This window comes from Lepidothrix coronata, unplaced genomic scaffold (genome assembly GCF_001604755.1).
Source record: "Lepidothrix coronata isolate B3197 unplaced genomic scaffold, Lepidothrix_coronata-1.0 Scaffold12, whole genome shotgun sequence".
Taxonomy (NCBI): domain Eukaryota; kingdom Metazoa; phylum Chordata; class Aves; order Passeriformes; family Pipridae; genus Lepidothrix; species Lepidothrix coronata.
In genome coordinates this window covers 8,227,458-8,254,473 of record NW_016690192.1, presented here as the reverse complement: position 1 = coordinate 8,254,473, position 27,016 = coordinate 8,227,458, and the positions used below count along the sequence as shown (strand labels likewise).

Below are 27,016 nucleotides of genomic sequence, written 5' to 3'. Positions count from 1 at the left end.
ATTCCAACCCGCCCGGACATGTTCCTGTGTTACCTGCTCCAGGTGACCCTTCCTGGGTAGGGGGGTTGGACTGGATGATCTCCAGAGGTCCCTTCCACGCCCAACTATTCTGTGATTCTGTGACGCCAAGGGGCAGCGGGGGTGGCGGGCGGAGCGCCGGCTCCCTTCTTCCCTCCCTCCTTCTCCCCGTTTCCCTCCTTCTCCCTGTCTCCCTCCCGCCCTCCCTCCCGCCGTCTCCTGGCGACGCCCGGGACGCGGCGGCAGCGCCGGTCCGCCCGCCATGAGCGCCCCGCAGCCCCGGTGAGTGGGGCGGGGGCGCGGGGGGCGCGGGGTCCGCGGGTCCGTGCGGTCCCGGTGCCCGGGCAGCTCCGGGTGCGCCCGCAGTCGCTCTCGGCCTGTCAGCTCTGCGGGGATAGTGACGGGGCCGGGGCCACCAGCGGCGCATCCCTGCAGCCCGCGCCGGCCTGGGCTGGGGGTAAGGGGGTGTGGATGCCCCGACCTGCCCCACACACCCTGGGGTCCCGGAGCGAGCGCCCGGGCCCCCGGCTGCCGTCCAGGTAACGCCTCCCCCAGCGCAGGGGTGATGGAGCCGCGGGAGCCGCGCCAGAGGCTGCAGGTCATTCCCTCGTTGGCCGGCTCCAGACCTGCAGGTCGTGAGTTCAGAGAATCCAGACTTGCCCGAGCTGATATCAAGGACAAATAATGAGAAATGGAGAATCTCTGCAGGTCTTCATGACAAAATTTGGCACATCCTGGTGTAGTGGGCAATGCTCTGAGTAAAGAAGCAATGATAGAATTTACTCATGTCCACACAAGAAATCAGTAGCAGAACAGGTGTCCCTTTGCTCTGAGTTCCATGTCTGGTTGTGTGGCTGGGCTTCCTTAGGGAGGGAATGGCAGACAGGTGCCAGGTAGAGAGCACAGGGGCCATGATCCCCTGTGACTCTGCCAATCAATAACTGATGCCTTGGTCCTCTCTCAGATCATTTATTTGGTGATTTAATTGCACTGTGAAATATTAACTGTGAAGATTTGCTTTGCAAAACATGTAGGATGCCTGCTGTGGCTTTGTCTTCTTATCCTTCCAACCAAGGAATAGTGGTCTTAAAAATTGTTGTGATACACAGTGCTTCGGGTAAGATGCCAGCTGAGAACAAAGATACTGTTAATAATAATAATAATAATAATAATAATAATAATGGCAATGATCATAGCATCATAGAATTCTAAATAACTGTAAATATAAAATTATTGACCTGACAGTGACATGTTGTCACTGGCTGTGATGCCAGATAAACAAACGTGACACTCATCTTGAGAAGAGCTTCAGATCTACTCATGGAAACTACTGATCAGTCAGTCTAGGTTCTGTGCCAGGAAAATTGCCTGTAATTCTAATAAAACCCCAGCATTTTGGAGAGAAGAATGGACTGGATAAATGGGCAGAGAAAAAGGAGTCTCAGGAGTACCTAGAAAAGGGATATGATGGCTGTGACACATAGGCTGTATAGAGCTGGCTAAGGCTGGTGCTTTCCCTTTGCTGTGTGTTTTCTTAAAATGGATTTTGTCAGTTCCGCACTTCTGCCTGCTGGAGAGGTTTTAGAGGTGCCGTTTTTGTGTGGTTCTTAAATATTGGAGTCTGGGAGAAAAGTGCTCAGACAAGAACTTTTGTTCCCCTTTTGTTGATACTACATGCAGAAGCAGAGATCAAATGGGACAAATGTTTGCTTTGCTGGAGTGTCCCTGCCTGTTCCCGAGGCACTGTCTGTGACGGTGTTTGTGGCCGCAGAGGGTTCCAGGGCTGATGCGAGGGCTCCTCCAGGCAGCATGGCATGGCCAAACCCTAGTGAATCCACTTGCGTTCTTTCCAGTGCTTTAATTGGCTTTGGTTCAGGCCCAACATATTTCCTTATTTCTCCAATGCCCCTTTTGAACTCTAAATTTAAATCCAGCATTTTTGAGGACCAGCCTGTTTATAATTCAAATGAGAAAATACCTGTACAGAGACATCCATGCAACAGAAGCTGCCGCATCACTGTGCTCAGGTGGGAGCTGCATTTTAACTTAGTTATATGGTCCTGGAATTCTTAGATGCAAGGCAGTGAATGCAAAGGAATTGGACTGAGTTTCTCTTCTGCCTTGACATGCAGTTGCTGGGTGATACCACAAATCGGTACTTATCACAATTGGTGGAATCTGGTGGTTTCAAATGCAAACTCTGGATTAAAAAAGTAACATAGAACAGTTGCTATAGTACCAGTGCTTAATCAACAGGCATAACAGGATAAGCTACATTACTTGTTTGTTTAAAGTTTAATTTATTGTTGGCAGCTACCTGTGAGGTTGTTGTGAAACCCCACATAAAGTTCCTATAAATGCATGATCTCTTTAAAAAAAAAAATGTTCTTTCTTTCCTTGAGTATGTTTTTGTGTGTGGCAGCTCAGCCTGGCAATAGACATTTGACTGAATTATCCACATGAAAGGGATATAATAGAGGTACAGTGGCATTTAAATCTACAGCCAAAGAAAACAAAATATATTAGTCTCTTGTTGTGTAACTAAAGCACAACCTGCCCAGAGAGCCCAAAGGTCAGGCTGAATGTATTATGCAAGATGCACCTGAGTGTGTAAATTGTACAAATGTAAGTGGATTTAGAGTATTATGAACTGCAGCCTACTGTCACTGACTTTGTTATTTGTCCTGTTTTACAGAGGGGAAAGTAAGATACAGTTGTGTTAAGAACTGTTTAAAAATATATCTGTTAATTATGGATGCTTCAGTTTCTATGTTCAGCTCCCACATCTGAGGTTCAGTTTTTGGAATGTTTGATCTTTGGTAGCTGTGATGATTGTGGTGAGGCCCTGGCACAGGCTGCCCAGAGAAGCTGTGGCTGCTCCATCCCTGGAAGTTTCCAAGGCCAGGTTGGAAGGAGCTTGGAGCAACCTGGTCTATGGAAAGTGTCCCTGCCACCAACAGGGCATCAGGCAGAGTGGCTGGGGAGCTGGGTCTGTGCAGCTGGAATCCAGCTCCAGGTACTGTGTGGAACTGCCATGCCCAAGGTCAGGGTGTATCATCCCAGGGGGCTGCTGTGGGAGCTGGGGGTGGTGGAGGCTCTCCGGGCTGGGCCTGTCAGCCTGTCAGTGGTTCCATACTGAGCTTCTTGGCCTTACGTAAAACTCACTTGTTTCTGACACGAATTTTCTGGAGACCAAAAGATGTTGCTTTCACATAATCTAGTGGACATTTATCTTACTAAATAGGGCATAATTCGCCAAGGCAGGATTTTGTGCAGCAAATTATTGACAAGTTCTGTTTAACTTAAACTGTAATAATTTGTCAGCCAAGGGGATTATAAATATCTGTATTGATTTTATTGCAGATTTCTTGCAACCTACAACAGCCTTACAGACAAACACCTGGCTGGATATTTCAGCAATGCCAGGATAAGACAACACCTTCAGAGATCAGGACTGGTGAGACTGAAAATTTTCCCTGAATTCAACATTTAATTCAGAATGTTTTAATCCTTTTGTTCTGTATTTATTTTTGCTCATTGGAGTTTCCCTCTGCAAAATCTTTCAGTTTGCAAAAATACAGCATCATGTTGATTCACTCAGGGTTTTCACACTGAAATATCTTTGACTTGACTGGTTGTTCAAATAGCTTCAGTGTTATTTTTCAAAAGTGTTTAATGGAAAACTGAAGGATTTGCTGAAGATGAATGTGCTGAACATTTTAAAAAATGCCAGTGCGCTCCTAGGTGAGACTGCTTCACGCAGAAAGGCAGGTGCAGCCCTTAGCAGTAGGAAGGCAAGTGTTTAACTCCCTGTACCCCCTTGGGCAGTGGCCCATGAGGAGTAAGGCTGAGCCCTTGTCTATTAGAAATGTGGCTGCTGCTCCCTCTGTTTGGCTACTGGAGCCCATGGGATCAAAGTCCTGTGACCATGCCAGGGGCAGAGGTGGTAGCTAAGCAGGAGGAGAAAGTGGTCTTCCTGGGAAATTGCACTGTTTCAAAACATACTTTATTCCATCTTCTCCTTTTCAGTAACATTACATTTGTGTATGGCAGATCTCAAGAAGTGGAAGAATAATACCTGAGAAAGAATACCGGCTCAATGCCATGAGGAGGGACCACCAGAGATACGTCCAGGAGTGCCTGGCTCATGCCATATTTCATAAGGTCCTTGACATGGAGGTATGCCCTTACTGGGGGTGCGTGAGCCTTCTCAGATGCTTCCCCGCTGACAGCCAGGGTCTGTTAACTTGTACTGAACTGTTTTCCATATGTGCCCTCATGCTCCCCTGGAAGGCTCTCTTCTGCTGGGAAAAGGGACAGTCTCTGCTTGACATTCTCTACAGAATTACCTACACAGGCCTCTCGTAGTCAAACCCTGCTGTCACGAGAGCAGGCACTGTCTTGGCTCCCTCACTGCTCTTTGGCAGCCCTCAGATTATGGGATGATATTCACAGGACTAGTTTACTTAAAAAAATCCTAATAAAACCAAAACTGTTTGAATACATTTATATTTATCATCTGAGTACAAAATTTGGGCACATTTCTGTGGCATATCAAGAGTGGAGTTGGTCCCTACAACTTTACCAACTTTAGCAGTGCTCAGTTGTTCCCTTGGCTGTGTGTATACACACAAGTGAAATGCGAATGGATTCAATCCATAGTAGTTTTATTACCAGGCTCAACGAGGGTAACAGCCAGGGAGAAGACACAGGACAAGCAGGACAGAACCAAATGTTGTTGCATTCACTGACATCTCATAATGCCCATTAATGGGATTTCTCTTTCTCTTACATTGGTAGCGTCATCATCAGCTGGAAATAAAACGGAAACTTGAATATTCTGCAAAGAAGGAGAGGGTGCGGAAAATCAAGGTAAGGCTTGAGTGCTGCTGGGTGCTGATGGCTCCTGGCAGCTTTGCCTGGCGAGTAACAGCCACAAGCCTGGCCAGAGATTCTTTGAGCCAAGTGCTCTTTCTCTGACATTTATGGAAAAGATAAGAAACAGGCAAGTAGAGGGTGATCCTGCCCAGGTTACATCTACTTCTTTCTCTGTCTAGAAGTTCAGGAACTTCCATTCATGCATCTAATTCCTTCTGAATCTAGTTATTCTTCTGGTTCTACAGTGTTCTTCTTCATGGGGGGATTTAATAAGGAGTTGTGTGATATGGTACCTCCTTGCATTTCTGCACAGTAATTAATGCTGTCTGATATCTCAGTTTGATGCTCCATTGGTCTCGGTATGAAAAAGTTAATAACTGTTCTCTATTTCCAAAGCATCTGTAGTTTTACACACCTTCTTCGTATTTCTTCTCAGTTTTCCAAGCTGAAGACCCTCAGTCTGAATCTTTCTTAGCTGAGCCATTCCAAGCTTCTCACTACCATTGCTATTGTTTTACTTTTTCTAGTTCTACTATTTCTGTTTTGAAATAGGGAACCAGAACAGGATGAATAATTCAAGACCTGTTCTCCTCACAGTAATTCTAGACCCTCTGTGCTTTTGGCTGCTGCTGAGCACTGAGCTCATGTGTTCAGTCGTTTGCCTCTCCACAGGATTTGGGCAGAACTGGCATCTAAGTAATGAAAAGAGGTTTCAGGACCCCTCACTTTGCTGTCATGTAGGTCGAGCTTGATTCTGTAGTTAGAGTCATGGAAATCCCACAGAAGTCAATGGTTCTCCCCATGAAGTCACTTGGATTCATATGGGAAAAGTTGTTCGGCAGAAACTTGCTCTGCCTTTTTTTTTCTGTATTAGGAGCCAGAATGCTTTGAGGAGAGTGCCATGAGAAGCTGGCTGCTGCTTTGAGCAGCTGGGGAACATTGTCAGATCTGTTAAATTGTAAATAATACATCTATAGGCAGCTCTTCAGGTAAAGAAAGGAGAAGATTTTCCTAAAAGATACTGGTCACTATGGGAATTGAAGAGGCGTTGTTTGCTGACGAAACTCCTGTGGTAGGAAGTCACTCTGTGAAAGCAGCAACTTCAGCACCCTATGAGGGATCCTGGGCTTGGGTAATTTTGAAACATATACCAGAACTGCTTCCTTCAGCGAGACGCCTGCAGATACCTGATCTGTATGTGCTGGGCTGGGCTGCAGGAGCCTGGCTGGAGCCAGTGGTGTAACTTAATTCTCACCTCATATGTTCAGTGAATTCGGTCAAGTTGCTCATCTGAAAGGAAAGGAGGAAGGCAGATCCCTGAGCAAGGGAGGCTGAGATTCAGAGCTGTCTGTTTCCAGTGGGACAGTTATCCCCAGTGGAGGGTTGGTGAGGAGAGAAAGGGGAGATGGGCCGCAGTCAGAGCAGGGAAGAGGCAGGTGCACTCAAATTTAAAAAGACCTTCAAAAAACCAGGAACTGGGAGATACACAGAAATAGGCAGATGAATTGAATCTGGGGGGTGAGCAGCTGGAGACAGCTGCAGGAAAATGAATCAGAGCTGGTGACAAGTCTTTTCACTTGTCTTTTCACATTCTCCCATGATTTCCTTTCCTTCCTTAACTAGGTGTTCCATAAGGTCCAGGTGAGCTGATAATCACAGCTGTCCAGTGAAAGAGATGTAATGAGGCTTAGACATAACCATTAGAGTATTTGGTGCCTCATAGACATATATTTCTGTTCTTTTAGGAGGAACAATTCAGAAGATCAGTGGAAGATGCGATCCCCATGCATTCTCCACATCCACCACTCGGTCCAAGGAACCATGATGGGCTTCATCCTTTAGTGACTGGAGATCGAGCTGGTCGCTCACAATGGGTGAGTTTTGACAACTTCTCCATTGCCTATCATGGAAGCATGGATAGCTGGAAGTGTGCACATGGACCTGTGACATCTGTACTTAGGACAGAGCACTGACTACCTGGATCATTCTGGATTAGGGCCTCATCCTGTTTGCGGAGTCCTGTCATTAAAGAGGAATCTTCAGAAGACAGTGTTGCAGCAATGGCACATCAGAACTTAGGAAAAAAACAAACAAAACCTTTGCTCTCTGATAAATCTGCTTCAGTCTTTCCCTTTTAGCTGCCTCATGAGATGAGTCGGTATCAGCGCGTTGAGCATTATCAGTGAATGCCAGAGCTGTAGAAGGGGTTACACATGTTGTGAAGTCCTGAAAGCAGTGGAGGTCTTTTAGAAAACAGAGTTGAAAGAGAGCTCTGAAATGAGTTCTGGAGCTCTGGCTTACTCTCTGTTAACAGCAAAGAAACAATGTTAATATACCCTGGAAATATAATGATAGTAAAGCCTAAGGTCAAAGGCCAAATATATAGTTCAGTTTTAATTAGTTCTCCACATCAATAATGATAATTGGTGCAGATTGAAGAGAGACTTTCAAGTCCTGAATGACCTTCTCTCCATACAGAGAGCACCTGGACTTGTAGTTGATTATGGTGGTGGACATTCTTCTCATCAGCACCGACCCAAGGAGCCTGCACACTCTGAGGTGGTGAGTTACCTCAGTTAAACAGTGCTGTTAGGCTGTAACTTTTTAACTTGGTATTCTGAAGGTTATACAAGGACAAGATGAAATAAAAAAGTCAGAAAAAAAGCTGAGTATTGAAGAAAAATAGGCATGTTTTTGTTGTGCATTCTCTTAGTGTCCATGTGCTGAAGTCCATAGCGCACTGCTACAGTTCCTGTGAGTTCATCATGTTTGCTTCAAGGCTGCACGGTGAAGAGACCGTAGCAAAACCTGTATTTATGGCCAAGAGTTGTCTTGGATGATGAAGTTTTGCATGTTCAGTTAGAGGTGCCTAAAGGGGTCTGACTCTTTGGAGAACTAGAAAATGTCCTGTCCTGGAGGTACCTGAAATCACTCGCTGCTTCCAGATATTTTCATCAGTGCTATTTTTTTCCTTTATGGTGCTGCTCTGCACTGGAAGTTATGCACTGAGATTTTGTTGCTGTTTTCTTTTCCCTTTTGTAGAGTTCCTGGCGACCAAATACAGCTCCAGGAAATGTGCAGCAGCCGTTTCGCCTCCAGCCCCTTCGCCGCCGGGCTGCAGCAGGGTCGCTACCAAAGGGTTCCCAACAGAAGTGCCATGTACTGGAATGGAATCAGCAGTTTGCCCGTGGGGTGAGGCTGTATTTCATTCTGAAAATAATAGCATTTTAGGGACAGTTTTATAATACTGATTTAGTACTGTAGTTCCCAGAATTGTGTAGTGCAGGGACAATGCCTTTCAAATGGCATCAGCTTTTATTTGAACTCTCCTTTTTCACTTCCCCTTAATTTTCAAGATGTTGTCTTACTGGTCCAGTTCTTGAGGAAAAATGTGGTGACTAATCTTTCATAGTATAAAATCTCTCTGCATACAAAATTTCCTCCCTCTATGTAAATTTTCTGTTATGCAGAGAGGGAAGCAAACATCTAGTTAAGACCAGTGGAATATTTTCACTTACAAGTCTTACAAGTTTTCATCTTCATCTACAGCTACAAAGTAGCAAAAAACTCCTTTTCTTTAACTGTTCCTCCTACTAAGTCACACTAGTGGGTTCAGAGAATGAGAGTCAAACGTGATCTCGATATGTTCACCATCACTTTCAAGTGATATTTGGAGTTGTCTTCTGTTCTAGAAAAATATAATGTAATTGGCTGTGTGATATGAGTTCCATGGAAGATTTTGGAGTGGGACTGTGACCTGCTACCGCTAGCTGACAGACACTGTATGAATAGCTCCCTTCTGCTCTGCATTTGCTCTGTGTTGGGATGATCACAATCCTTTGTCCAAGAATTTGCTGCTATTGTTTATGTATATTCAAATTATGGGTGATTTAATGGTTTCTTTAATGCTCTCAACTGACGAAATAGCTAAATCAGGTGTCAGTTATGAGAACGTGATGCAGAGCTCAGAGCCAGAGCATGCAGCATTTACAGGACTTGTTCTCTGGCCATGTCTTGCTCTTCAGGACCCTGGTCCTCTCTTTGCATTTCATTCTGAAAGAGGACTAAACCTCCACTCAGGCGGGGAAGCAGCGTTTTGAACCTCATTTTGTATAATAGATACCAAGTGATGTTCCTGTTGGACAGCTCTGGCTGCTTTGGAATGTGTTTTCCAGCTGTGAAAGCAGCACTGCTGCGGGGCTTTGCAGCGTTCTGTATGAGATCAGAGTTCTGCTGGGCTGCAGGCAGGGCTTGGTTTGCAGTGCTGTCTGTATCTCTGAGGGTGACATTTTCGAGCAATCCGCATGTTGTCTTGCTAATTAAAAGAAAGGGATTTAGCACAGAAATGTTTTAATGAAAAAATTACAGGCCCCATGTTAAGGAGCTGTTCCAGAAGGATGTGTGCTGCTAAATGTACCAAGCAGTCAGACCATGGCCAGTTCCGTATGCTCAGGAACTGGTTCTGCAAAACCTATGTCACCTGGTTAAAATGTTTTTGCAGGGGGAGAGAAGTGAGTTAAGGCTTCTGAATTCAGTGGAGTACGTGACTGGTGTATCCCCATATCAGCTGCCTGTCATTAGCCCTTGTGTGGTGCCAGTGCCACCACCTCGCCGGCACAGAGGGGACAGGGGTGTCCCTGCAGGGAGAAGTGGGATGCCCACAGGGAGACGGTTTCGTCCCACCACTGCATCGAATGATACAAGGCAACTTTTAACAAAGGTAAGTTATCTCTGTCTGTGTACAGCTGTATTACCTTCCTCATTGGTCTATTTGCCTAATGCTGAAAGGTGTGCATACCTAGTTTGCATAAAGAAAATGTATAACTATTAAAATACATAACTGCTGTACGTGCCTCTGTAAACTAAAGCATTTGGTGTTTTTCATCAGCTGGGGAGAAAACAGGTGCTGAACAAAAACCCATAGGACCTTCCACTTCAGTTAATCTGATCCTGTCTCTGGCCATAGCTGGCACCAGAGCTCCAGGGATTTTTTAAATGCCTGAAGTGTATGAACACTGCATGGGTTATACTCTGTCTCCAGCCAGTTCTCCTATAAATAAAACTGTAGGAACCCAGGATTGGGAGGGACAATATGGGTCATGAGACATGGTCCCTGCAACTTGGTGCTATTCAATGAAATGGGTTTTCGGTTTGAAATATTTCCCTGCCACCTGCATGTTACAAACATTTCCCAATTTAATCAGCCCAGCACCTGTCATAAAAGCCTGGAAGCCTCAAGCGTGTGCTGCACAGCCATGAGCTTTTTGTTCCCCTCCTGTTGGAGCTAGAAGCTGAAGGCATTTCTGTGTGTTTCCTGCTGCAGAATTCTGGAGGGTTCCCCAAATCCCCATTATGCAGCAATGCTGTTGTCACCATGGCCTACATAGGAAAGAGTTTGCCTTTGTCTCATGATGATTACAGGGATGAAATCAAAGTCTATCAGCAGCACTGTGGAGGAGAAAACCTTTGTGTCTACAGTGGCAAGCTTTTGGAAGGAGGTAAGGATAGAGTCAAAGAGCTCGTATTGATTCTGGCAACATCTTTTTTGGTTAAAGCTTTGCTGTGACACCAATGATTTCAGCTGAACTCAGTCAAGATACCTGCATCCAGGGATTTTTATACCATCTGCCTCCACACTAAATCTGGATCTACTGTTCTGTGATTGAAAGTGAAGTTAGAATTACTTTTTCAAATTATGGTAGAAGGAATTTAGAGAGCTAATTTAACAAAATACTGTAGCTTAGATTAATTTTCTATAGAGATGTGTGGTTAATGGAGTGTTTGTAGCAGTAAGCTGGACTTAAATAGGATTTATCTGAGTAGCTAAAATACATCAGTGCGTGTTGCTTATTATTCCAGAAGGAAAAGTACATAGTGGGAGCCCAGTTCTCATCTCTTTTATGTGAGTGCAATTCCATCACACCAGTAAAAGGTGAATTGTGTTCTGGGAAGCTGGGCACATGACATGGCTGGGAGGCTCTTGCCTCTCTTCTGCTGTAGCCGTGAGTGGCCAAACTGACAGTGTGCTCACCTGTCCTAGCTGTGCCCACCTTGGATCCTGGGGATGGCGAGAGCCAGGGCTGTGTGTGTGTAGGGGTAGAGTGTGACCAACTGATGAACAGAGCTGAGAACCCCAGTGGCTGGCACAGAGGGCTGAGTGCTGTGCTGATGCTGGTGAGATACAGCAATTGCCCCAGGCTGACAGGGAACTATAATGTTTCTCTTTGAACCTTTTCTTTCTATGATTGCAGAGACCTTCCAGTTCATCTCCAAGAGGCACCATGGCTTCCCGTTCAGCCTCACCTTTTTTCTCAACGGGATGCAAGTCCACAGGCTGAGCTGTTGCTGTGAATACAAACATCAGAGGCGTTCCCGGCTGCGAAGCAGAAACAGATACTTCAGGTTTCTCAATGTGGAGGGAGCATCTCCTTGCTACAGGTACGGAGACGAGTACACTTTGCTCACAGATACTTGGTTTTTAGAGAGTTTCTTACTTGTTGCTGTTTCATCTCTCTGGCTCCCCACAGCTCTGTAGAACCTGCTCTGTTTCTCAGTGCCCCTTGGACTGCAGTTACCCGTCAGGGTCTCACCTCCAAGGGTGCCAGTACAGCCGTTTTCCTGTGCCTGCTCAGTCTCCCTGTGTTGTGTGCATGGCATGGACAGTGTTGGTGCTGGCTCTGTCGGAGAGTTAGAGGTGGCTGAGCATGGGGTAGTGGCTGTGGGGTGTGGTTCATGTGCCACCCATGTGTCTCTGGCCCAAGTGGCAGTGAAACAAATATCAGGCTGTGGTTTTCAGAGGCTTTTTTGTGCATAATTTATTTTTAAACAGCTCTGCCTCTGAGGTGGGATTCTGCTGAATGTTGGCCACGGTTCAGAAAGCAAATCTGTGCAGAAGGATCTCGGGTTTGGGTGAAAGTCAGTGCTGTGACCAACAGCTGTGGTTCTGCCGAAAAGCTTTAATTGTCATAAACCTTCCTTTTCTGTGATTGTTAATTCAGACCAGACAAGTAAACTTCTGGATATGTGGATAATTTAAAAACTTTCATGTTCTTTTAAGAAATAATTTTTAAAAGAGCAGCAAGCAGTTGGAACAAGAGACTGTCCACAAAGCTGTACCCGGTTCCTTCAGATAAGGACTGAATTCTAAGAAATATTGTACCGTATTTTTTTATTCCAGTCTAACAATGAACATGATTTATGTAAATGTGTTATCTAGCATGTTCAAAGAAGTGAATAGCTTCTGAATTCAGAATGGATATATTGGCTATAGAATTTAGGAAGTGCTCAAATCTCAGCTTTGTGTGATTTCTAGAAAGATTTGAAGTGAATTTTCTGAATTTAATATAGTATTCAAAAACTGGTTAATTCCTTCCTGAATCAGCCCCCCTTTCTGCCCCTCTTCCCCTCTTATTCATAGTGATTTCTGTTTTTCTGCCTCTTGTCAGTCCAGCTGACCTTATCTGGTGACTTAAAACCCATCTCTACTGACCTGATTTTCCCCATAAATGACAATTAGTTTCACATCCCTTCAAGTCAGGTGCAATTCTGTTTTTTTCCTGCTCTGTGACACACGTTGAATACCTACTCTGGTTCCCAACATGGTAGGTCAGGGCTTTGGCTCACAATGAGGTGATGCAGTGATTTCTGTACCATGTCTGAGCCTTGCTCTGAGAGTTTTCTGCTGTCTGAGATTCAGCATTTCTGTACAGCAGAAGTGCTTCAATATCCCAAAGGTCCCTGAAGAAAACACAAGGAACAAAGCATTAAGGGGTAGGACTCTTCAGAAATGGTCATGTTTATTTTTTATGCCCACAAAATGAAAAGATTTCTGGCCTGAATGACTGTGGGATACTTCACAGTAGTTTGGAGACAGTTGAAATGTGAGGGGAATTGCAATCAAGCCTTACATTAAAAAAGCAGTTTGGGGGGAAGAAGAGATTTTAAGACATAGTTGTCCTTGAAGAAAAAATGTTTTTCCAGAGGGATTTAGGAGTAGCTAAAGTGAAAGTTCCAGTTTCAGTTTCACCCTCTGCTTGCAGATTTGACCCCACATACTATCCACAGCATGGTGTCCTGGCCCTTGTGGTGGGTGCAGGATGGTGTAGGTTGGCTCTTGGTGTCAGTTAATGTTCCATCAGAAATAGGAACTCTGGTCTCTTGTGTGGGCCTCCTGACCACATGTCACTCCATTTTATACAAAAGGAGCCATCTCAACAACTCATTCAAAATGCTTTGTTTTCCAGCTGCTTGGGTTTCTTTTGGATAGGAAAACAGAACAGAAGATGAAAATGATTCACTTTCAATCTTCCTCATCCCCCACAGTTATGAGACCCAGCAGACAAATTCAGAAACCCCCGGTCTTATGCACAAACCCTGAGTTACCACTTTACTGGATTTTACAGCAGGATCTGGATCCAGCCCACGTGTGACTTGGAGCTTGTCCGCCTTTCTCAGAGGTTCTGTCTTCAGAGCCATTGCAGGCCGTGCAGGTTCTAATGAAGTGTCACTTGTAATAATTTTGTTTTTAATTTGTTTATATGTCAATTGTCACCTGTTAGTGCAGACAGCGTTACTCTCCTTCAAGGAAGAACTTCTTCTGTGTTACGGGAGCTCTCTGGTATTTTGGGGTGCTTCTCAATGTAAGTCACTGTGACAGTGCAGAGACAGATGGGTACCTGGTTTCACTGCTGATAATGAGCTGAACTTGCTGTCTGCTGCCGTCTATTATTCACAGGAAGAAAAATGTGATATTTCCTAATCCGTGTTATTTTATAGGTGCATTATTGCGATGGGCCTGGACAAAAAGCTATCCCCTCCCAAGAGGAAGATAGAGTACCGTGTGGAGAAGCATGTGGGTTCCTGGGAATGTACTCTGCACAGTGAGCCAAGTAACAGCAGTGTTGAGCAGAAATCAGTGAAAAATTCAATGTTAGTCGTCTTACCATCTCATGAAGCAAGTGTGGAAACTGTTGAGGAAAATGTGGAGACTGCAGAGGAGTACAGAGAAGAAGAAATGACAAACCAATCTGGTCATGAGAGTGAAGATAGTCAGGAAGACATCAGTAAAAATGGTACAGTATTCCCAAACATGAGTGGGGGATAAGAAATGGGAGAGGATGATTCTGGAGAAGGTATGGGATTATGGGCCTCTCACTTTGCCTGGGGCTTGAGAAATATGGTGATGCCTGTGGCTGGGCAATAGAATTACTGAGGCTCCTTTCAGCCATCCAACAGGATGAGATGGTTTGCAAGAGCCAAGAAAGTGAGTAAGGAAGGGTGGTGAGGCTCTGGCACAGGTTGCCCAGAGAAACTGTGGCTGCCCCATCCCTGGAAGTGTCCAAGGCCAGGTTGGAGGGGGCTTGGGGCAACCCGATCTTGTGGAAGATGTTCTCTTCCATGGAGGAGGCATTGAGCTCAGCCTCTCCCTTTGCTTCCTTACTGTAGTCTTCTTCAGAGGCAGTCACATTTAGACAGAGATTTTAACTCCTACTTCTTATTCCTATTTTTCCTTTCACAGTTCTGCGGTGTGACTGCTCAGATGCCTTGTTAGTCCCTCCAGATGTGTGTTTGGGATTAATCAGGCCTTTTTCCTTCAGGAGGAGCTGCCCTTCTGAGAGTTACCTGAGTCCTCACTGCCAACACTGCAATTGGAATCTCGATTGATTTTTAATACAGAAAATAAATCTCCTTATTCCCTTAGTTGTCATTGTCTGGGTAATTGTTTATTTGCCTAATTGGTTCTGCATCAGGAACTCTTCATTTCTGCCCTTGGCATTCTGTCCCTTCAGTATATTAAAAGCCCTGATGGAAAGAAAGGAGGTGAGGAATGATGAGCACGAGGGACAGCTAGTGTGGCAGCAGTGACAGTCACCTGCACAGGGCAGGTGTCTTCCCTCGCTGCTGTGGGCGCAGGGAGCCTCTGATAGCAGCGGAATGACTGGATTTTAGGTGGGAATCACCGACATCTCTTGTGCTGGTGCCTGGGATGTGCACGGTGCAGCTTTGGCATGGAAGGGGAGTGTTCTTTAATGCATCTTTATGTACAGATCTGAGCAAAGTTATCTGTCAAATGTCACAGCTTGTCGGGCGAGTGTCTGGCTGAAATTCAGACTTGTGGATGTAAGAGTGGTAATTCTGTGCAATCTTCATTTGTACTGGGATTTCCCCTGGGCCTGAAGGAGCATTTCCTAGCAGTGTTATAAAAGCGTCCCTCTGCAGTGCCCTTTGGCTGGGTTTAATTAGATTCATTGAGTTTGTAAGACACTTCTTAGCTATTTATCATACTTTGCACCTTTCTCCAGCTTTCTTGATCACTTGTAGTTTTTTTCGTCACAACCAGTTTTTCTCCTGTAATAAGAGACTCTTGCATTTAATTTCTGAATTTGCCCAGCTTTTAATTTTTCTAGCCCTTTCCATGGCTAATGATTTTGTTTGGTTTTGTTTTAATATATTAATCATGCTCAGTGCATCAGTCAGTAGTTTTGCTGCATTTTTGCAACTCTATGAGGAACATGATGCTTTTTTATGATAATGTGCTCTTACGATTCCTATCTGTGGTCTTAGATTCTCTCATGGCTTTAAAAAGACTGAGCAAATATAAGGGCAAAAGGAGATTAATGAAGTTAATGTCTGTCTGCTTAAAAATAATGTTATTAGTTGTGAATTCTGTTTCCCGTGTCACAGTGCAATTCTTCTATTTTAGGGTATGATGAAGATTTTGAAGCAGATGAAGAAGTTAATGAAGAGGGACAGACTGCTGATCAAACAAATGGAATGTCAGAGTCATCCTCAGATGATAAAAACCATAATTTAGACTATGGAAAGGAGAGTGGAACCTCATCGCAGAAGGCACTCCAGGCCTCTGACAGTGAGAAAGATGAAAGTGATGGATATTCTGACAGGGACTCTGAGAATAATCAACAAGGTTAGTTTTGTTTGTAATGAGGCTTAGAGAAGCTGACCTGGTGCATGTTTCACAGTTTGTGTGTCCAGTATGTATGGTGAGTCTGCATGGAGAAACCCATGCCATTCCTACTGACAAAGTAAAAGGCAGCTGTTTTATTTGTTATTAATTTTACATCTGCCACTGAAACGCAGGCAGCCCTCTGGAAGTGGGAGCGTGGGCTTTTTGCTGAGCTGTTTAGGTGCTGGAATGGGGATGGAGGCAGGCAGCAGGTTTGCAGGGCAGCCCTCCATGTCAGTGGGACTCACACCTCGAGAAGCTGTGACCCCTTTCACCTTATGAAGGGTCCCAGGAAACCTGACAGACCAGTCTGGGTTTTATAAGTGCTGTCCTTAGTGGCCCTGAATATGGCCATAATGTATCTGTGCCAGAGATCCAGAAACCAATAGATTGTCTGAGGGGAAAGGTCTGGAGAGGAACAACCTTGGATTTTCCCATGGGAGAGGAGTAGTATTCTGAGTGGGAGTCTTTAAACTGTGGCTATAAGGTTTCTTGGTACAATATGTTTTTCTGAACATGCAGTTCTGCATGGATGACAGTTCTGGCACTTCTACTTATTCAGCCTGATTGGATTTTTCTGCCTTGAGTTTCACCAATCTCTTCTTGAACCTGTGTGGACTATGGGCAGCAGCAAGGCTGTGCAGCGGTCAGCTCTGCTGGTCAGCTCAGTGTTAGATGAAGGATTACTGCCTTTTTTCCCCTCAAACTTTCCATTTTTGAATTTAAATGATGATGTCTGTATGTTTTTCTAGAGAAGACAGTGAACTTCATCTCCAATTTGACCTGAATGGTTTACACATGGTTTTGGAGATCTTTCTAATATTCAGTGAGTTAACAGGAGTGCACTAAAGGATTGTTGCTATGGTTGAAGTCTTTATCTGTGCTAAACCCTGTCTGAGTGACACTTAAAGGTGCTTTTGGAGGTATATTTCTGTGTGATTGATAGAAGTTAATTTCCATTATCAGAAGGTTTATTTCCATTAGAGGTTAATTTCCATTATCACAAAAAACCCCCGAAAACATTAAATGGATTTAAACATTGATACATCTGGCCAATGTTCTTCTATTTACACTTACTGGAATTTTGTCATGATATCCTCAGATGGTGGAATTCAGAGATTGCTATTGGTTGAAATTCTGTACTTTGTGAGTGCCCAGTGAATGCAGATGCTTAGTGATAAATACTAAACCAAAGTACTGTTTGCTGTTTCCAGAGAGGAGACCTGCAGACTCTCTCTCATCCATCAGCACTCAGTGCAGCGCTGAGGGTGACTCTCATGCTGAAACAATGACGGACGATGGCAATGAGGAGTGTGATATCAAAAGGGCATCTGATAGCACAGCACATGCACAGTATGGAAATGGGAATGGGGAGAATAAACTGCTGAGAAGGGAGGAGAATCAGGAGACTTCTGCACTGGAAAACAAAGAAATAGATGGAGCAGGAAAGGCAAAACCAGAAGATCTACCAGCAAGGGAAGATACTGGAGTTTTTCATGAAAATATAATGGCAATGCAGCATCAAAGTCCTGAAGTTAACGGGGAACTCAAACGGACTGGGTCAGGAGAAAGTAGCATGAATGATGAGGACGAATGTCTTCCAGTGCCTTGGGAAACCAGGATGTTGAACGTAGAGGATGGCAACGAAGAGTCTCCTCAGAGTGAGGAAGGAGGGGGTGAGTACAGCCCCTCTGCATAGCTCTGAGTGACTGGTGCATGTCACCATGCTCTCAGTCATGGTGCAGCACAGGGAGTTGCTGGACTGTTTTCAGGCTGCTGGAACACTCTGTGCTGCTGTGAGCCCAATAACCACTCAGAACGTAACCTTTTCTTTGTGTTTCTGTGCTAGTGTTTCCAGTGTAAGGCTCTGCCCAAACATGAATTTTAAACCATTTTAAACCAAGCTGAGGTGGCTGGATGGCTTCTACTCCCCTTTCGCTCTTTAATGGTTTCTCTTTCTTACTTCCTGTTTTCTTTGTGATAGTTTTTGAAGATTGCAAACCAGATGAGGAGGAAATGGCAAAGGCAACTGGAAATGATCATCCTGTGAATTCTGACCCTGAACCTGGTGATTCCCACGCCGGTGAGGAAGCAGAGAACCCAGCAAGTACAGAGCATGATGCCAGTGAAGGTGAGGTTGACTGTCAGTCAGGGAGAAGGATTAAATCTTATTAATCTGAAGTCTTTTCACAGAATTGTTTTTCCCTTTCCCTTTCCTTTGGCTGTTAATCCTCCTTGTGCTTTTTTCTTTCCTAACTTGTATAGAACTGGGTGATGACTAGCTGGTTTCTGTAGTCATGTATAATTAATGCTTTTTTGGCATTTAAATGGTTCTAGGCAAAGACCCCAGCCATGGTAAACTGGCTGTGAGTCAGGAAAATAGCCATGGAAAGCAGAAACATAGTGAGGTTTCCTGTGCTTCCCGGTAGCGTGGGGAATCCTCGGGAAGCGCTTTGGTTCCCAGGGGCAGGAATTCCCCAGTGTAATTAAAGAATCCACGGGAAGCAATTACCCATTTTATACAGCTGAGTGTTCTTCCTCCCGTGTGTGCGTATTTTACATGAGCAATTTGCCACCTATTTCTGACTTTCTGAGTGTCGCTGTCAAGGTTACAGGTGTTTCACGTGCACACCTGAGCTCCCTGCAGGCAGGAAGGGAGGGAGGCAGAGCAGGCAGGGCAGGCAAGATTGGCAAAGATGAAAGCTGGCCTTGCATCAACATTTTTTCTTACATTCATTATGCCAGATGCTAGGACAGCAGCACTAGAGATGTAGTCAGAGCCCAGGGGTGTGATGAGAAGAAGCACAGCAAGTTTTCTTCTGGTCCCCATGCTGGTGTCCCTCATTGCTGGGCAGAGACAGTACCTTTAACACTAACTCTGTAAAACATGTAACATTGACACAGTGCTGAGTAAAACCAATGTTTTATTTTTCCCTAACAGGACCAGATGGAAGTTTCTCGGCAGAAGGGAGGAGAAGCCTTGATGTGCAGAAGGCAGCAGGACAAGAAGTACAAGAAGGGCAGGTGGCAGGCCAGAGACAAGCCCGGGAGCAGGATGGTGCTGCCACGGGAAGAGATGCTGGCAGCAAAGAGTCTGGAGGAGAAGGGATACGGGAGAGGGATTTACTGCCCCAGGAAGAGACAGGGTCTGCGCTGGAGGAATCCACACCTGAGGAAGGCACTGTGGCAGAGGAACATCCAAAAGGGAAGGGGACAGAAGAGAGAGTGGAGTCGAGCACAGAGGTGTCACCTGGGGAGCAGGAGGTGCTGGTGGAGGGGACGGAGATCAAGGCAGCACTAGGAGAGCTGGCACCTGGGGTAGAGGGGCCAGCTGGGGCACTGCCAGGCTGGGAGACAGACAGAGCCGTGTCCGAGGGGCAGGAGGGGGATGGGGGGGTCCCTGAGGAGGAGGCTGTGGAGAAAGGCCCCGAGGGAGTGGCAGGGCCACCAGCAGAGGAGGAGGTAGGTGAGGCAGTGCCAGAGGCAGGGGAGTCGGTGTGGGAGGGAGGGTCCACAGGGAAAGGTGCTGTGGTTGGTGCTGTGGCAGATGGAGAGGAGGCTGTGGAGGATGCTGACCTGGCAGGAGAAGGTATTGCCGGGGTTGTTTGCCCTGAAGAAGGGGCTGTTGAGGAAGACAGTTCTGAAGGGCAGGAGGCAGTGGAGAAGCCTGGGGCTCTCCTGGAAGCATTAGGGGATATGGAAACAGGAGAAGCAATGCCTGGAGGGGAAGGGTTTGTAAAGCCAGATAAGTTTTCCCAGCTGAAAGCATTAGAGGAAGAGTGGATGGAGATGGGGAAGGCTGCCACAGGAGCAGCAGCATCTGAACGTGGCCAGGTATGCAGGGTAGGAGGGAACGTTCTCCAAAGAGTGGAGGACATGATGGAGGTGTCAGTGGAGCCTGGCAAGGGTACTGTGCTGGAAGTGGCACCTGGGTTAGGGCCACTGGGGGGTGCTGGGGACGATCCCATCAGTGAAGGGTCATCTCAGGTAGAGGAGACCCCGGCAGTGCAGGAGAAGGAGGGTGCAGTGGAAGCACTTCGGAGTGGAAACCCATCTGTGGGCAGCAAAGCAGAGACAGAGAGAGCCATGGAAGGAAAACCCAATGGAGGGGTGGCGGGAGGGTCTGCAGAGGCGTCCACCCAGGGGTTAGGAGGTGGAGAGGAGGCCACAGGTGGAGCAGCAGGTCCAAGGGAGCCAACAACTGGGATGGAGGGGTGGCTGAGGTATGGAAAAGAGAGAGGAAAGGGGAGGCCTTCTGGGGAGGGGGTAGTGGGTGATGCAGCAGTGCCAGCCCTGGGGTTGGACGTGAGCCAGGCAGGGGAGCCCAGGCTGGTGGCCATTGCTGTGATGGGTGGCCAGGCTGGGCGAGGGGCTCTGGCCGAGGAACTGGCCAGGGAGCCAGCGCTGGCTGAGGTGGTGGTGGCAGTGGCTGGGGATGGCAGGGTGGGCAGAGGGACAGTGGTACAGGAGGGGGTGACAGAAGGAGTGCTGGGGGCACAGAGCGGGACAGGGGTGGCAGTGGCAAAGGGGATGTCAGCCAAGGGAAGGTGGGCAGCCAGAGAGTCTGGGAGGGACAGGGCAGGGGTGGCTGATGGAGCTGTGGCTGGTGAGCAAGGGATGAACCAGGAGGCAGCACTGGGGTGCGAGGCAAGTGGGCCAGAGCCAGCGGGGGCCAAGGGCCAGGGCGAGGCAGAGTGGGAGTGGGTCACAATGCATATGGTGTCCTCAGGGCACGAAGAAGCCTGTAGAGCAATGTCCCCTGGGGAACAGCTGACTGCAGAAACCTCCCAAAGCACCCCTGCCCATGGGGATGGGGGAATGGAGCTGATGGGAAGAGAGTCTGCAGGCGGCGAGGGGCTGTGCTTGGGCACCCAGCCACAGCTGGCAGGTCCTGGGACAGGGGCAGTGGAGGGCAAGGACGGGCAGCAGGAGGGGATGGAGCAGGCGGGAGTGAAAACAGAGGGAGAACAGCAGGGTCCCTGTGAAAACACGAGAGAGAGCAAGGTAGTGGCTGTCTTGGCAAGTGCAGAGAACTCTGCTGGGGCCGGGCAACAGAGGAAGGACAGTCCCGTCGTCGGAGGGAGCCCAGGAGCTGCTGACGTGGGTGAGAGGAGCCCCAAACCCCGTCAGGTGAGTCCTGCATGGATTGGTCACTGCCCCCAGGCTGATCCCTGTCAGAGGCAGAAGATGCACCATTCCTTAATGCACCATTGCTTAATTATCTGCTGCTGGTAGCTGGAACAAGGGATGATAAATCCTTTTGGGTGGCGGCTGCCTGCGTTCTTTCCTGTTCCCAAAATCCTGAGTAAATCCCTTTGCTGTGGCATTAATTCTTGCAGCCCCTCCGCCCTCTCTCCCCTCTAGCCATGCAGAGCAGCTAACCCCACCCAGCTTGCCGCAGCTCTGGTGGCACTGGGTGAGCCCTGGCAGCATCTATGGGCTCTGGAACACCAGGTCAGCATCAGCACTTGGTTTCGCTGTTACTCTGGCCTCTGCTTGTTGGAGATGTCACAGCAATACCTCAGTAGCTCCAAGTTCAGAACATTTTCTGTAACATTTACTCATTGTTCCGTAGGACAGTGTAAACCCAGACCCAGTCATCGTATCTGCAGAACAGTCCCATGATGGGGAAGAAACTCTGCTCTGAGCTTTTTCAGCAGCTCCTCAATGCTGTGTCCTGTAACATTCACACAATTAGCTGTGGGTTTGTGCCAGCTGGGATGTCACTCCTCTGTTGACTGCGCGAGTACCACAACCACCTGTCACATTTCACCATAGCAGCTCCTCCGTGTGCAGCAGACAACTGAAACGAGCCTGTGTTTGCCAGCCCAGGAAACAGTGCTGCTTCAGAATTATGAAGACAGTAATCACCAGGATTGTTCCACAGTTGTCATGCTTGTTTTTCCCAAAACCAGAGGAATACTGGACTGGCTGAACTTTCCCTCCTCCCCCATGCACTGCTCCTGCAGGCAGGCAGGAGGATGAGGGCAGATGTGCTGTGTGTGTTTGTCTGTACAGGGTGCCCATGTCTGAGTGTATCTGTCATTTTTTTGGGGTGTCTTTGCCTTTCTGAGCTGCAGCCTTTTGTCAGTCAGGCTGTGTCCTCACTGCTGTGCATGGGGCACTTGTGCATGCCATTGTTTGATTCTGGTAAGATCATCCAGGGACGTTCAGCAGAGATGCAATGGCAGGATCAGGGGTGAAGGAGGCCTCACATGAGGGTTTTAGCCTGGGGACTTCCCCACCCCAGATTAGGGGAGGGTAGCTCTCCTGCATGCAGAGTGCCCCCTGTGCTGGGGGGCATGAGGGGCTTCTGTCTCAGGGATCCACGCTTGCTGTTGGCCACAGTTCAGGGCATGCTTGGCACTTTGAAATGTTGAAAGTTGTTAAATCAGAACAATTCTAACAAGTATTTGTAAATGCATAAAGCCTGGCCTTTTGCTTTTGGTAGTGTCAGTCAGAAGTGACTTCCTGGCCCATGGAGCCTGGGCTGAGGCTGCAAGAGGGTGGTCAGTGTAGAGGTGTCTCAGCCTGGCAGTGGCTGCCCTTCTCTACTGCCTGAGGCTCTTCTCAGCTCTCCTGCACCTCTATGGGCCCACCAAGACCTTTCTGAGCTGGGCACCTGGGGCTGGGTGTGCAGCAGCCTCTGGGCACTGTTTGGTGGGCACAGGAGACTCAGCCCCACACAGTAGGGACTGTAATTGCATTTCAAGTAGGAAAATGAGGCTGAAATGAGTAGGATTTTGAGTGGATTGGTTCTTTGAGTCACTTCAGATCAATATGCATGGGAGTGGAAACTCAAATGTGATCAAGTGGTTGCTGTGTTCCCTCTATTAGAGGCAGTTGCATTTGTACGTGCAGTCTGTGCACATTCCTGCTAAGGACCATCTCAGAAGGTTGTGTTTTCTGTATACATATCAGACCTGCACATTCACTTGGATCTATTAAACACCTGTACCAGTCTGTGCAGCTCCTTCAGTTTTTGCCAGCGGTTTAACTGTAGGAATAACCCCTGCCTGTGCAGCAGGGCCAGCGCTGTGGTGTCTGTCTCAGTTTGCCAAGGACTGACTGATGTTGTGCTGAGTGTTTGTGCTGCTAAAGCTGCCTTGGGCAGGTACCCACACAAAGCTCATGCCTGGGGCTGTGGCATGGCTGCACCTGAGCGTTTGGACACATGGGTGGCAATTAAAGGTGAGCAAATGCAGATGGGGATGCAGGGATTCCTGGGAGCCCCTTTGAGGCTGCAGGAGACCCAGGGCATCTGAGAAGGCCTTGGTGAACAGGGCAGTGTGATTGTAAGGAACTGGAATGCTGACAGTTCATTATTTAACATTCTTGAAATACTTATAAATGGCACTTGTGCATGTGGTTGTAACAACTGGGAGAAGGAATCCTGTGGTTAGGAACATGTATGTGGACTTTCAAAACATTAGTGTCCCTGTCATCTGAGCAGGCAGAAATTTGGTAATAAGCGAAACCATGGAAAAGGATAATTGTATAGGTTTGGAAGTGTTTCCCTTGGTCCTTTCTGTTCTCCTATCTGGTGCTAATTAGTAATTAACTTCTAAGTGAAAAGTAGGTGGTACTTGGGGAAAAACAAGATGTGCAGCAGAAAAAACCCTCCGATTAATTATTAAAGCGAGCATATGTGAGCAAAGCAAACTATCAAACAGTGTTGCCACTGGCATAACTCATTCTTGGCTCATCAGGAAGGCTTTTGGAACTCCCTGAACTGTCAGGTGTCCTCAATTGCCTGTCACTGGCTGCTGATGGTTGTGCCTCAGATGTGTCTTGCACAGCTGGAGCCTGGTGACATCCCACAGACTGAAGAGATGCATTTCACCAGTTCAAACCCACGCCAGCTGTGCAATGTGGATACAGCATGGGAAGGTTTGAAGTCCCACTCCTGGAACTGGGCACCAAGCCCTGGCATCGCTGAAAGGGATGTGGGATGGTGGCTCACAGACACTGCCGGGGATGCTGGTGGTGGGCAGCACCGTATGAGCGGTACATCTGTCTGTCTGAAACAAGGGCTGCAAGGTAACTTTCCTGGCTGGGAATTGCCTGAGGGGTTTTGGGGTTCAGCCGTGCAAACCAGGCATGACCAATCCCTTGGCCTCTGAGGGAGCCGGCCATGCCATGCTGGCTGTCCTGTGCCGTGCTGTGCTGGCTGTCCTGTCCTGTGCTGTGCTGGCTGTCCTGTGCCACGCTGTGCTGGCTGTCCTGTCCTGTCCTGTGCTGTGCCGTGCTGGTGGACATGTGCTGCAGGAATGCCAGGTTCACTCCTGCCTGCAGTGCAAGCCCTTGTCTGGTTGGACTCCATATTATTTTAATTATTTTAATCTAGATCATCTATTTTAATCTATTGCTGATATGTTAATTTAAAATATCACTACAGTTGCCAGGCACTGGCAGGTCTCCAAAGCAGGGTAAGAATCCTCGGACTGTCTCATTCTTGGTAAATATTTTGATGTGCTGGGGTCCTTGGGCTTCCCTGGGAACAGCACAGACTACTTGCAGTCCCACAAACAGCTTCAGAGCATGTTCTACTCAGTAATTAACATTTTTCAGAGTTTTTGTTTGTATTACTGATCACTCCTATGAAACATGTTTTTCCCCTAAGCCTGATGTTTCTTCTATAGAGACCAATTATCTACGACATTGTTTTCTTCAAGGAACCAGTAATTTTAATTACTAGTAAAATTATTTTCAAGCAGGTGGCTTTGTAAAGGGCTTGTTAAACTATAGAAGGTTTGCTTTCTGGAATTTTTTTGTTGTTTTCATGTGACATGTTCCAAGGAGGTACTCAGGGATGACACAGTAGCTCAGGTATCTGTGAGAACTCTGAAGTATTAGTGCACATGAAGTGAGGTATTAGTGCACATGAAGTCTGCTCCCTTGCTCCATTTTTAGTTCTCTAACACAGTTTAGTTTCTGATTTTCAGGCCCAGTTGCCAAGTCACTAAATGCAGAGTCACTGCATGGTTGCTTTAAGCAAGGAAAAAAGACAGAGTGCAGAGATATTTGGAAGAAAAAAAATTCCTGTTAAAAAAGAGACTTAGAGCTGGAACCGAGATTTCAGATATGACAATGGATTCTTTCTGCCCTGTTGGTGTTTCTGGTCAGTATGAAAACCAAGGACTGAGACCTAATGTCTGTTCACCCTCCTTCATCAGCTTGTGCTTCCGTGGCTTTGCCATATAGAACATCTGGGCAATTAGGGTCAGGTAGGGAATATTTATCAGCATCCTAGATGCACCTTCTCCCTTCTGCTCTGCACCTCTTCCCTCACAGAATGCCAGCTGCTAACACTGCTTGTACTTCTAGAGAGAATACAGCAGATTTCCTCCAGCTGCAGACAAATCTGGATGTTGTTTTGTTGTGGTTTACTGGGAGGGACCTTTAAAGCTCCTCTTGTTCCAACCCCCTCCATGGAAATATCCCAACTTATGGGGGCTGGGAAGATTGCACACAGGGTCCAGCAGGTCCCCTTGTGAGCCCCATCCCAGGCTTTGCTGTGTGTTTATCCTGACACTTCATTATCCCAGCAGCTGCTGGTGTAAATGGAACTGCACCTGGGACATGAGCCCAGCGGAGCAGAGGTAACCACTGGGCCAGTGGTGGGAGAGCTGTAACAGAGCTGCACTTAGAGCTTGGTTTTCCTTTCCCCCCATTCAAGTTTTCAGCAAGCGAAACACAACAAATGAAAAACCACCTCTTCCCCAGTTTTATTGCTTCAGGACTGTGGAAATAATGGCAGACATGGCAGCAGAGCATTGGCAGAGCCCACCATGCAGTCACAGCTCGTGTCTGTCGCACTGCTCGAGGCCTCATTGCAGACCTGCTTTGGGGATCATGGTTGTAGGAACACAACATCCTCAATAACACCCCCAGAGCTCTGCCCAGCAATGGTGAGTTCTGACTCCCACTCTGCCTTGGCATACATACAGGACTACAGATACAGTTTGCTAATTTTAAAAAAGACTCCAGAAAATAACAGCACAATTAACTCTGTAATTGCTTGTAGAGGAATAGTTTAATTTCTCCTGCCCTACCTCTATTCTCTTTTTTAATTCCCTGTGCTCCGTCACTGCTGCAGGGCCTTTTTGTGGCACTGGCTGCCCATTGCAATGGCACCTGACACAGGTTTGCTTCAAGTCAAAAATGCCACTTTGTACTGTGTTAATGTTATCAAGTTTTGGCACAATTTTACACAATTTCCTTCTCATTTAAAGTTTGTTTTGGAGTTCCTGTGTTGCTTTTTGTAAGCAAACAACTGAAGGAAAGCTTACACTTCTCGGGGAAAAACAATCCCTCAAACCAAACCAAGTGGATAGCAAAACATGGATGTCTGGAGGAGTTGATGGAAGATGGACACCCAGATATGTCCATGTTCTCAGCATGCAAGAGAGCACCCAAGGGTCAGAGCCCTGACAAACTGCAGCTGGGGCTGCTGTGCTGGGGAGCTGGGCCAACCTATGGAGCGGGGAATGGGACACGGGATGTGTCTGGGGTTGTGGAGAAATCCAAACTAGGTCTGGTTCAGAAGCCGGGACCAGGAACAACCAAGCTTCCATGGTGGGTGGAGGGAGGTGAGGGTGACAGGCTGCTCCTTATCTAGATGGGGATGGGGCTGGTGATTCCTGGGCACCTCCCAGCCAGAGTGGGCTGACAGCCCCCTGCCTCAGGGCCATCCAAGCTGAGAGCAATCTGCCTCAAAGCTCTGGAATATAACTGATGTTTCTTTACTTTCATCTCATCGTGTTATCAGTGCCCAAGATGAAAGTGCAGCATTCCTTGTGGGCATTCCTGTGTTATAGAACAGCAGCACACCACCAAAACCCAGCTCTCGGGCAGGTCAGCAGAGGGAGATGCTAAAGCAGAACGCAGGATGGGGATATTTGCCATCAACATTAAAGCTGTTCAGGGATCTTGGTGTGACACTTGGGGTTTGGTGGTGCAGCGAGAGCTGTGGGTCGATGGCCAGGCTGGCGGCAGGGGAACGGTCCCTCCCTCAGCTGCTCTCCTCGAAGCTGCCGCTGCTGCCGCAGGAGTGGAACCTCATGGTGCTTAAGGGGTCCGACACGTACCCTGCAAGGTGCAGAGAGAGGGTCAACTGTAGCTCTGCACAGCAGTGGTGCTCCCATCCCCCCTCCC

The 27,016-nt window shown here is 47.2% G+C and overlaps 3 protein-coding genes across 4 annotated transcripts in view; 2 read left to right on the top strand and 1 right to left on the bottom strand.

Moving 5' to 3' along the window:
• Positions 1–165: 165 nt before the first annotated feature.
• ERICH3 (glutamate rich 3) lies at positions 166–20,299 on the top strand (the record flags this gene model as incomplete). The annotated part of the gene is made up of 15 exons (XM_017805301.1): positions 166–300; positions 3,382–3,475; positions 4,072–4,197; positions 4,819–4,890; positions 6,642–6,770; positions 7,375–7,458; positions 7,939–8,088; positions 9,398–9,616; positions 10,220–10,394; positions 11,148–11,334; positions 13,672–13,967; positions 15,599–15,820; positions 17,074–17,535; positions 17,844–17,990; positions 18,801–20,299. Coding segments are annotated over exons 1-15 (3,882 nt in total), but the record flags the coding sequence as incomplete, so codon positions are not given.
• A 47-nt stretch (positions 20,300–20,346) lies between these two features.
• Positions 20,347–22,834, top strand: LOC108492691. Of its 2 annotated transcripts, none has more exons than XM_017805286.1 (2): positions 20,347–20,989; positions 21,440–22,834. In XM_017805286.1, exons 1-2 carry the CDS (start codon positions 20,390–20,392, stop codon positions 21,482–21,484), a joined length of 645 nt encoding a protein of 214 aa, XP_017660775.1. In that variant the 5' UTR covers positions 20,347–20,389; the 3' UTR covers positions 21,485–22,834. The 2 variants fall into 2 exon arrangements, with proteins under 2 accessions (XP_017660775.1, XP_017660774.1); XM_017805285.1 differs by having other exon boundaries at positions 20,348–20,989; positions 21,435–22,834.
• Positions 22,835–25,555: 2,721 nt separating this feature from the next.
• The window catches only part of LOC108492882 (serine/threonine-protein kinase TNNI3K), a 31,932-nt gene continuing 30,471 nt past the window's right edge, over positions 25,556–27,016 (bottom strand). Inside the window, exon 25 of the mRNA XM_017805716.1 lies at positions 25,556–26,950. Within this exon, the coding sequence (XP_017661205.1) occupies positions 26,874–26,950 (77 nt within the window). The 3' untranslated portion in view covers positions 25,556–26,873. The remainder of the gene's footprint in view (positions 26,951–27,016) is intronic.